This window comes from Gekko japonicus, unplaced genomic scaffold (assembly GCF_001447785.1).
Source record: "Gekko japonicus isolate JY-2015 unplaced genomic scaffold, Gekko_japonicus_V1.1 scaffold1802, whole genome shotgun sequence".
Taxonomy (NCBI): domain Eukaryota; kingdom Metazoa; phylum Chordata; class Lepidosauria; order Squamata; family Gekkonidae; genus Gekko; species Gekko japonicus.
Window position 1 is genome coordinate 256448 of NW_015176027.1, and position 11651 is coordinate 268098.

The window sequence follows — 11651 nt, forward strand, 5'->3', positions numbered from 1 at the left end:
AACAATACAGATTTCTCAGAGAGCCCATCAGCAATCATGCCACAGCTTCAGCCTGTGGCCATCCCTTATGAAATTACACCTGCAGATTGCTGGTAGGATTGCTAGATTAAGGATCCAGTAGCATAATAATTCGGTGAATTTTTTTTGTTATCTCATATGGAAGTAACAAGAGCACCTGGGAGTTCAACCTCTCGTGTCACTCGAAAACTAAGCCTGTGCACAGACCTCCTGTTTAGCAGTTGCTGAAAGGCAAGACGCACAGGATTATTCCATTTTTTTCTCAGACTCCAGCAGACAGCAGGGCTCCAACAAGCTAATTAAAACCCAAGCTTGACTCTGATTTGTTTGCTTGTGTTGATTTGAGCCCAAACCATAATCAATTACAATGATGTTGCTAATGTATCATAGCGATGTTCACTCATTTGCTCTGTTAAGGAAAGGAAAGTCTTTGCTTAATGGATACCTTAGAAGCTTTTAAGTGATAAATTCTTTTAAGATACTGGGCATTGGGTGAAAGATACTTTCTCCCATTAAAATTTTTCTTTTTAGCAATTCGGCAGCTAGTGAAGTTAACACAAAATAAACAGCATGCCCATTTTCTCATATTCTCCAGTGGTTTCTATTTAATAGGTATAATGCCTACTTTCTCTGTACAGATAGTAGAATCTAAATTTGTACCTAATATCTGAGAATAGCTTTCTACTTCATACTGTAATATTCAGGACATTATGCAAAACAGAATCAGTTGGAAATTATTTTTGTAAGTAGATACGTTCTGCTGTGTTACAGATATCTGTGATCTGTTTATACAAATAAATTAGTATATTATAAACAGGGTTGCTAGGCATGTGGAAGCAGGGCCTCACAGCTGAGGACGGGATGACTGGAATCCATGGAGCTATAATGTCACTCACGGCACAGTCTGGAACTGATATCAATCTGTTGGGATGATACGCTAGCATTTGCCCAAATCTCTATGGTTTAACCATACTTTTTAGTGAATACTAGTGTGTCACTAGGTGGTATGGAGTCACTTCCAGGTCTTATTGGAAACAGTGTCACCATGCCAGGGATGTAAATTGCACCCTATCCATTTTGCCTGAGAATTTTCTCCCATTGCCCAGTGGAGTAGTGGCAGGCAACAAAAGTGGGGACCAAGAGGTCTCCTGCTGTACAGGGGATCCCGTCAACCCTTGTTATGTGCCATGGCTATTAATTACTGCTCTCAGCCACTTTGAATCCCTCAATGGATAAAACTGGGCTAAAATGTTCTAAACAAGTAAATAAAATTAATTCTCTCTCTTGGGAACTAGCTGTCACAAATATGTTTGTGTATACCAAATTCTGGAATCTTGAACATTTAAGTGATTAGGATATTACATGCTATGTGGCAAACAGTTTACAGACAAATGTGTTACAAGTGGCTTTTGCACAGGCACAAGCCTGATTTGGCACAGTTTTTGTGGACACCTTTTAGTTAAAAACATTGAGGTGTTCTGATGAGGAGTTCACTTCCTGTGTAAACTAGGAAATTCGATCACAGTAAATTCATCTGGTGATAATCTCTTTAAGTCAGAGTACTCAGCATCCTTGGTACAAATATATTCTTACATAACTCAGAAGGTATTATTTGTGTGTTGCAGAAATATGTATACTTTGAAGACAAGGAAGGGAGTCTGAAGGACTGAGAAATTCAATTGACAAGAAATTAATTTCTAGACCTATTGGAGAAATTTAAAACTGATAAGACTCCAGGTCCCAATAGCATACACCCGAGTTTAGGGAACTCAAATGTGAGATTGTTGATCTAGTAACCTGTATACGTAATTTATCACTAAATCCAGCCTCTGTACCAGAAGACTGGAGAGTAGCAAAGATTATACTGATTTTTAAAAAGGGGTCCAGTGGGGAACCATGAAATTATAGGTCAGTTAGCCTAACATCTGTCACAGGCAAATTAGTAGAAACTGTAATCCAAGATAGAGGCACACAGAGGAACAAAGCCTACTGAAGGGAAAATCAGCATGGCTTCTGCAAAGGGAAGTCCTTCCTCTCTAACCAGTTGGTGTAGTGGTTAAGTGTGCTGACTCTAATTTGGGAGAACCGGGTTTGATTCCCCACTCCTCCACTTGCACCTGCTGATGTGACCTTGGGTCAGTCACAAGCTCTGGCACAGCTGTTCCTGAAAGAGCAGTTTGTGTCAGAGTTCTCTGAGCCCCACCTACCTCACAGGGTGTCTGTTGTGGGGAGGGGAAGGGAAAAGAGTTTGTAAACCATTCTGAGACTCCGAGTGAAGGATGGAGTATAAATCCAATCTCTTCTTCTTCTTCTAACCTTTTGGGAGAAAGTGAACAAGCATGTAGATAACGGTGAACCGGTAGACAGTATAATCTTGGACTTCCAAAAGGCTTTTGATGAGGTGTCTGAGAAAATTTAGCAGTCATGAGATAACAGGATGGATTTTCTTATGGATTAAAAATTGGTTAAATTACAGGAAGCAAAAAGTAATAATAAATGGACAGTTCTCACAATGGAGCGAAGTAAGCAGTGGGGTCCCATAAGGATCACTACTGGGGCTGGTACTATTTAATTTGTTCATTATTGATCTGGAATTAAGGGTGAGCAGTGTAGTGCCCAGATTTGCAGATGACACACAATTATTCAGGATGATAAAGAGATCCAAAAAGATCTCCACAAACTGGGTGAGTGGGAAACAATATGACAAATTAACTGGCAAGTATGATATGATGCAGACTGAAATCTCAGCTTCAAGTATATGCTAATAGGGTCTGAACTTGCTGAGAATTAGAGGAAAAAAGATCTTGGGGTCTTTTTCTCGCTGTCAAAACACTAGAAGATGATGGGCAGTAGATTCAGGACAGTCAAAACAGAATACTTCTTTACATGACTGATTAAAATGTGGAATTCACTGCCAGAGAATGTAGTGATGGCCACAGGCATAGACAGCTTTAAAATGGGATTAGAAAGATTCATGGCTGAGAGGTCTATCGGTGGATATTAGCCATGGTAACTCTATTGTCAGAGACAGTAAACTCTGAATCCCAGTGTCAGGAGGCAACATGAGGGGAAGGTCTCAGCCAATGTTCCCTCTAAGAGGTGGAGTCTTGTGAGCAAAAATTCTACTTTGTGAGCTACTGGCATTAAAGTTGTGAGCAAGCGATTTGGCTACTGCATAAATTAGTTTGCTCTGGAGCCATAAGACAGAAATGTGTGAGCTGGAGGCTAAAAAACTGTGAGCTAGCTCACACTAACTCATCTTAGAGGGAACAGTGGTCTCAGCCTCTATCCCCTGTTGTTGGCCCTCCAGAGGAACTGGTTCACCACTGTGTGAGACAGGATGCTGGACTAGACGGATGTTCTTAATATTCCAAAGGCTCTTGACTGAGGAACTGTGTTTATTCAGTACCTTATTAATAACAGTTTATTCTCTTGAAATAATCTAAATTAGATAAACCAGAAAATTTAAATTAATCAGTGTTCCTATCACAGTTAAATGGGCTTGCACCATCATTGGACAATACCGTTTCTAAGCAATGTGTGCTTCTGTTTATAGTGTGGTAATAAGTTAGTTAGGTGTTGAAAAAGCCAACTTAGCTGGGTTAAAACATTACCCCACTGTTATTTTCACCTATACTTCAGTAAGTAACATACATAAAAGCTATAAAAATGCAGATTTCTACTGGCTGGCAAAGCTGGGTTTCTGTTTGAGCAAAGGAATAGTTTCCTTTATATATTCTGAAGCATTAATCATTATATTGCTAGTTGCTACAGCTTTTTGTGAACTCATTTTCTTATCCAGATATCTTACTTGAAACTCAGTCGACGTATATCAAATATGCCTGGAAATGACTCTTTAAAATAAGTAGGCACAGTTGGTTCTTTAAGCTCCTCCTGTCACTGTTTGAGTTAAGATGGGGTAAGGCTTTTCCCCTCACACATACTGACATGTAGTGCCTTTTCCTTGATTGAGTCTATGAGATGGAAACACAAACATTTGTGATCTCTGTCTCTGTCTCTCTCTGTTTGTGTGTGTGTGTGTGTGAGAGAGACAGAGAGAGAGAGAGAATCCTTTATGCTCTCTTCCAGACTTTTCTAGACTCTGCAGCTGAGGTTTTTCCAGCATGGACATCAGGGACAGACTGGCCATTGTAGCCATTAAGACTTTTCCTAGTGGGCCAATAGCTTCCCCAACAGACACCAAGGCTTGGCCAGTGGAAGAATGGCCACACCTGAGCCTCATGTGATGGAAATGCTGTGTGTGGTCACTGGGCAGTCAGGCTGTCTGTCCCTCCCTCCTTCCTTTGGGTAGGTGGGACAGAGGCAGAGCTGGCAGGCTGCCCCTGCCTCTGGGGTCATGGCTGGGGAAGGCTAGTGGGACAGGGCCCTTTTCCAGGGCCCTTTTTTCTTTCCAGTCCCATTCCTACTGGAGATCTACTGATAGGGAAACATCACCTGTGATTTCTACCTTTTACATAGCTAAGTCACAGAACCTCTACCTATATAGCATTCATTGGTTCCTGCTGTCTTTTCTCCTGGACCAGAATCAAACTAGCACACATACATAAGTGATCTCAATAAGAATTCAGAACTGCAGTCTAGGGAGCCTGCTGTTTACTTAACTAAGAGTTAAGGTATGATTTGAGATCATAGCCAAAGACTCCATCATAATTAAAGTCTGCTGTCACCAAAATCAGGTCCATATGTTCATTCATAGGCATTAGGCCTTGTTGTCCTGTTGTCCTGGCACCTTCAAAAGCAAATGAGGCACAAGGCACTGATTGGCTGGAACAGTAAATTGCCCAACTATGAGAGATGACAAAAAGGAGAGCATAAAAGTGTATCTCCACCACATCCACAAGGCTTTTGCTGCTTACTGCTGCCTGCCCACCCACCCACCCACCCTTGCTTGTGGCAACACAGGATTAGCTGGTTGCTTCAGGACTGCAGAGGAATTTTGGGGGTCTCAGATAATTAGTTTCTGGGGAACCTCTTTTTGCCTGCTTCATGTTGCCTCAGGAAGATTTGGGATACCTAGGCCTGGTGCTGGGACTGGGTAGACCATAACTAGGTTGTCTGGAATAGGGTGGGTTGCTTATTATAGGTGGATGAAGCAATGAGCACCCTGAGACATCATGCAATGACTGGATGTGTGTGTGTTCCTGAACATCCCATCATACATTCTATAGCAAGGATACTTTGGGAAGGAATGCCATGAATGCTGAGTAAGATCCACCAAACATCTGTATAGCACATGGTGAAGGGATGGGGTGGGAGATGAAGTTGGGTACCTGTTGGCACAGTTAACATTCAGGTAACGGCAGATAAAACTGGCACAGAAACTGCTGGCTGAGTTTGAAGCCAAGGTGGTGTTACCAAATGGCGGTAGCCATGAAAGGCTGCCTAGTACAGACCATGCCTTAATAAATAATACTTTATGACACATAGGTCCCGTTCACACTCACCGATTTGGTCCGGGAGCAGGACAGTTTGGGGCCGGATCAAACTGGCGCGATCACACCACAACATCTGGGAAGCGTCCGGCTTCCGTACCCAAACTGTCCCTTTCCCGGGATGAGCCGGCGCAAACTGAACCACCTATCTAGGTGGTTTAAAGGGAAGCGGCGCGGCAACTGGGGCGTTTGATCGCCGCCGCTTCCCTGCGCCGGCTCAACCCCGGCCCGGATCCGAACTGCGCATGCCCGGACATGCGCAGTTCGGCCGGCTCCCGTTCGGGCCGTGTTTTCTCCCCGGCGTTTGATCGCGCCGGGGAGAAAAGGCGCCGTGGCCGGGGGATCCGTGGGATCCCTCCGCGGCGCCTCAACGTTGGCGCGGCTTTTAAAAGCCGCGCCTTCAAGCGCCTTTTCCCCTGCCGTGTGGCAGGGGCCTTAGTCATTTAAATAAGCTAGTTAAACCCAAGCGTTTGTTCTCTTGTGTTCTTATTTGCAGAAGGTGCTGGGTACAGTTCAAAATTCTGGTTATAAAATGGGAAAAGACTGGGTTTAAAAAATTTCTCACTAATTGATGTGCCACTGACAAGTACATAGAAATCTTTACATATTTTGATTCCTAGAATCCCTTACCAATGAAATGATTAAAGATAATGTGAAGCCAAGGCTTACGTGTGAATGTGGCAAGTCTCTACCTTGAAAGTCACAGCAAAAGACCGAGTCTGTTTTGACTCTGTTCAGACTGGAAACTGTGACTAACTCACCAATTTATTCACAAGTAAGTTGTATTGTAGACCTGCTTTGTAAAAGGCATTTGGCAACAAATGTCACACAGGTTAATCAAGCCCTAAAATGATAACACCACCATCAGTCCTAAATTGCTGTCTGTCCAGTGGATCTCAGTAAGTCTAAAGGTATATTTTTACACTATCTGTTCACCTAACTTTGCCATATACTTCTTTAGTTTGAACTGGATTTGAACTTAATTTGTAGATTACGCCATATACCCCACTGGAAAAGGCTTGGATCTCAATAAAGTGGCCAGTATTTCTGACCAAAAATGATGAAAGGGTGTGGATGAATTAACTTCCAAAGCCTGAGTAAAACATTTCCCTTTTTGTATCTACTGTGGATTTCTTTCTTCCTATAAACTAGTGGGTTAAATGAAATTAATCTATCAGTCTGTTCCATTCCCAGTACCTCATTTTAAGTCAGCATCTCTATTATTTTTATAAGGCCTGCCAATATTCATTCAAGATGAGACACTCCCTGTACATGCACACACCCAAGTTAACCTCTGATTTGTCCTCCATTCTACAGTTAACCTTGAAACACAACAAAGTCAGGCATATTAATGACATCTCTACAGATGAGGAGAATTCTAGAAAAGGAAGACATTTTCCTCTTTCTCACTCACCAGCTATGGAATACATTGCTCCATATCTGTCGGTGCCACAGTCTGAGATCTCAAAGCAAATAAGGCGGCCTCCAATTCATACTAGAATTTTCTATATTATTCCTAATGATGGTCCACATGTTTAAATGCAAAACAGTAATATCCATGCTGACCATGCAAAAAATAATTCATTTCAAAGCCTAATCACATTCTTGGTAAAAGGTAAAGGTAAAGGTTCCCTTGCTCGAAAGCCAGTCGAATCCGACTCTAGGGTTGCGGTGCTCATCTCCATTTCAAAGCCGAAGAGCCAGCGCTGTCCGAAGACATTTTCCGTGGTCATGTGGCCGGCATGACTAAACACCAAGGTGCACGGAACGCTGTTACCTTCCCACTGAAGTGGTACCTATTTATCTACTTGCAATTTCTTGCTTTCGAACTGCTAGGTTGGCAGGAGCTGGAACTAGAGATGGGAGCTCACTCCGTCATGCGGCACACTCGGGTCTCAAAATGCTGAACTACCAATCTTCCACAGCCTGCAGTTCAGTGTCTTAACCACTTGAGCCACCGCAGCTCCACATTCTTGATACTGTGCTCTATATACACCCCCCCAATACATTGGTAACAAATCCTTAGATCAGTTAGATTTGACTCCAGGAGAACCTTAGAGACCAACAAGATTTTCACGGTATAAGCTTTTGAGAGTCAATGCTCCCTTCATCAGACACAAGTAGGAATGGAAATCTGTGAGTCTTTATATCCCAGTCAGAAGATGAAAATGGTGTTGTAAAGAATGCTAAGGTACAATGCATATTGTAATCAGCTTGATTATAGAAGAAAGACATGCCCTGAAAATCATGTTTGTGTCTATGTTGCTACTGGACTTGAATCTAACGGTTCTACTGCTGACCAACAGGCTTACCCTCTGGAAAAAAGCTTAGATGTCGTTGAACTTGGGAAGGGCAATAAAACACAAAATGGGGAAACAGCTTCCTAGCAGGGCAGGGAAAGGGAACAATTAATATATTGGGTTTAACCAATCCACAGAACCTGAGATATCAAAAATTATTAAAGCCAAAACTTGGATTTACAGGTGTAAGTACACCTCCAAAATGTTCTTTTAAGAAATACATTAGAAGACCCAATCCAAAGAAAGTTACAGTGTGATCCTAACAACATTTATACTCTTCTAAATTTATTCAAGTCAATTGGCTTTAAAAGGTTTAATTCTGTTTAGGCCCGCACTATTAGTTTTGCTTCAATCCTATTGCACATAATAAAGACTAGTGATTACTTTGTCCCATTCATTTCAATGGGACTTAAACATGAATAGGATTGATGAAGTTTTTAAGGATTAAGCTGTCTGCTTTACAGCCAAGCATAAGTTTCCTATGGCACTGCTTATATTTGCTTGTTCTTATATGGACAATGAAAACTGAGTCCCCATGGAGACCTCGTGAACAGACAGAACACATGAGTGATATTTGTAATTTCAGGCCATTTGCCTGCTGCACTTTAGTATTGGTTTTGGAAGCTGTTTTGCCACACTTGATAATGTTTTTTAACTGGAAGGCCACCTAGTTTCTGCTGAGAAGCAAATCTAATAAAGAACTTTTTCTATGTAGCGCAGGGATTGCCAGATTAGGTAATCCCTGAATTTCTGATAGGTTGTAGAGTTGCTGCCAGTAAGCAAAGCAACACAAAAAACAGAGAGGCAAAGAAGAATTTCTAAACTGGGTGTAAGAATGACAAGTAGAACTCAACCAAAGAAATAACCTCATTGGTGGGTTTTTTATACTTTTTTAAAAAAAATCAATTTGATCTTTTTGGTAGTTTAACTTGGTAAACTAGTCTAATAAATGTACCAGTATTCACCCAAAAGGCAAGTCTTCACATCTTGCAATGTTCAAAACAGGTGTTGATCCAGGTTATGGTGATTCACCACATGGTCATGCAATAGAGCATGTACAAGAGTGAGGGTTTATTCCCATGCATACTTTTCTGGGAATAAACACAGTTAAATATAATGGGGCTTACTTTTGAGTAGATATGCATAGGATTGCACTGTGATTCACTGTACCACATAAAAATGATGGCATGAATCAGAACTACTGACCCAAGTGTGAAATGTTCCACCATTCATTTACAGTTAAATCTCTTTACAAGGTCCTTCTCCCTATTGAACAATTTCCTAACAATGATAAATATGCCATAGATTTCCAGGCAAAATCTCGCTCTTTTCTTTGGAGGGATAGTTGTAAAGGTCAGTCACATCTCATTTTGGTCTGAAATAGAAAGAGCAAAAACATATATGCCCAGTCGGATAAGAAATCCCACTGAAGTAGTTTGCTAAGGAAACAAAAACTTGTACACAGCTAAGTCCTGTGGCAGCTCTTAGGGAAAAAATGCTTTAAAATGGTTTTTTTTTGAAACTTTCTCAAAACAAAACAGGATTATGATGCCATTTATAATACTTTTTGCTTCTTAGCTTCTCTATCCTTCTACTTTGTTGTTTCAAGCCACTTTAATGAGACTTTTGACTGTTGCATGTTTCACAGTTCAGTGTCAGCAACAACATGGGGCTTGCATGACTGTCCATTTTTCGAGGCTGGCTGGCCAGTCCCATTTTCCCGGGCCCCTCCATTGAGGTTTGGTTTATCCTGCAGATCAGGCTGTTCATGAGAGGCCACAGGGATCACGGTGTTGCCATGACTGCCATTTTCTGTGTAATATGGATCTTCACCCTAAATGGGGGGCATAAATAATAACAAAAAGAGGAATTAGACAAAGGCATAGAATGAACAACAAACTGGCTGAGATTCCTCACATAAATGGAACACTTGTCCTTTCAGCTGGGCATCTCTTCTGTTATGAAAATTTTCAGTAGGTAACGATATCAAATTGTGTGAAACAGGACGACTCAAGAACCATACATGTTGATAATGAATGATTTTTGGAGATGTATAATTGATTGTTTAATTGTTATATTTTAAATATAATTAATTTGAAGTAATGTAAAGGTGAAAACTTGGAAAATAAATTTATTTAAAAAAAAGAAAAAAGAACCTGATATGGTAGTTCTTACAGTTGTCTATATGTGATGGCAATAAAAATGAACCAAACTGATTGGAAGAAACATAGTAAATAAGAGAGGGTTTGCCTGAGGATTTCAACAGAAGTATCTTTGTTACACTGGTCTGGTGCACCCAGATTTCCTATTCAAAAGACAATATGGTCTTTCCTTGAGTCAAATGTCCATCTTTTTTTCCCTTTTAAAGGGTTTATATCAGTGTGGGAGGAGGCAGTTTCAATCAGCAAAGTCACATGGGGATGGAAGGATTGAAGTCCCTCTCCCCTCCCTGCACAGTTCCAATCTGAACAGAGACTCTACAAAGCTATAGACATTGTTCATCCACACAGTTAATGTCTTGAACAGCTCAGCCATTCAGTCTCCATAGAACAATGTGAAGGGAATGAGGGAAATTCACTGTGCAATCCTAAACATGCACACTTCTAAACCCACGGATAATGTAACTCTGTTTAGGACTGCACTATCAGTTATTCATAGAATGCCATTTCTCTTGGGAGTTTACTTTTGTGGATGTACCTGTCTTCTAGATCTAGATTGAAAGACAAACTCAAGAAGGCTAAAATTGCTTCGGGAATGGAGTTGAAGTAGAAATGGGTGCAGAATGGTTAAGTGACTGTCCAAATCGGTGCTTCTCCAAATTGCCCTCCTCTGGTTGTTGTTAGAAGAAGAGGGCATTATGGGGTTGTAGAATACAAAACTTGTAATATGTAGTTAGATGCTCCAATGACTGGATTTATGTAACAATAGCTGGACATCCCAAAACTATGACTGTAGTGGCAATTGGATAGAACTGGTAAAGTTAGAGGTTTTTAGAAGGGTACAAATAATCTTTAAAATGGAACAAACAGAAATGAAAGGTAACAAATGTATCAAGGATAATATGTTCTTTCTTTGTGTTCTTTATTGTCAAAATCTGTTAGCTAAATAATGGGGAACAGCCATTAATAAAGTAGAAATGCAAGGAGATTATAAAACTTGATTTTAAAATCTAATAATACAGGAGTAAATATGGTATCTATGACCTGTATTTATGACTTGTGTATTTTTGCCACTGAGAAAAAATAAGGATTAAAACCGAAAACAATAGTGATATGTATTTTCTACAATGAACAGGCACACAGCCTATATTATCAGAAGAGGAGAAAGAGAATATAGCTTCATCCACACATTGGTGTGCTATAGTGATCATTCTCAGCTAGATTCTCTTGTCCCTACAGGAAAATCTAATTCCAAATGATTGCTATAGCACATCAACCCCTCAATATCAAATAACAGATGAATTCAGACTATGTCTCTTTTATTCCCAATGCGGACACAGTACAGCTGTTCATGGAACTATAGGATGGTAGTGCAATTGCTTACTGGTCTTATACCGCTACCCTAGATGGTAATGTATGCTTAATAACTAAACAAATAAATGTATGCTTCAAATGTGAAACCACAGTCTAATTTGGGGGTCCCCCTAAAGAGCCCATGAACTGGGGCCCTAGAATTCCATCTGGCACTGATAGCATAACTGTCAGAGTCTTTGATTTTTCCTAGCTTAGTAAAGTATATTCTTGGTTTACAGAAGCTATGGGGAAACTCATAAAAATGTAAGATCTGTAGCTGTTTCTCATTTCCATCCAAGTATCCCATCCATTAGCAGAGATAGTTAGTGGTTTTTGGAAGGTCTTAATCAGTGGTGATTCTCTAAAAA

The 11651-nt window shown here is 40.6% G+C and overlaps 1 protein-coding gene across 1 annotated transcript in view; it reads right to left on the reverse strand.

Moving 5' to 3' along the window:
- Nucleotides 1-7646: 7646 nt before the first annotated feature.
- CD34 (CD34 molecule) overlaps nt 7647-11651 on the reverse strand; it is a 59869-nt gene continuing 55864 nt past the window's right edge. The window contains exon 8 of the mRNA XM_015426610.1: nt 7647-9605. Coding sequence (XP_015282096.1) covers nt 9414-9605 — 192 coding nt within the window. The 3' untranslated portion in view covers nt 7647-9413. The remainder of the gene's footprint in view (nt 9606-11651) is intronic.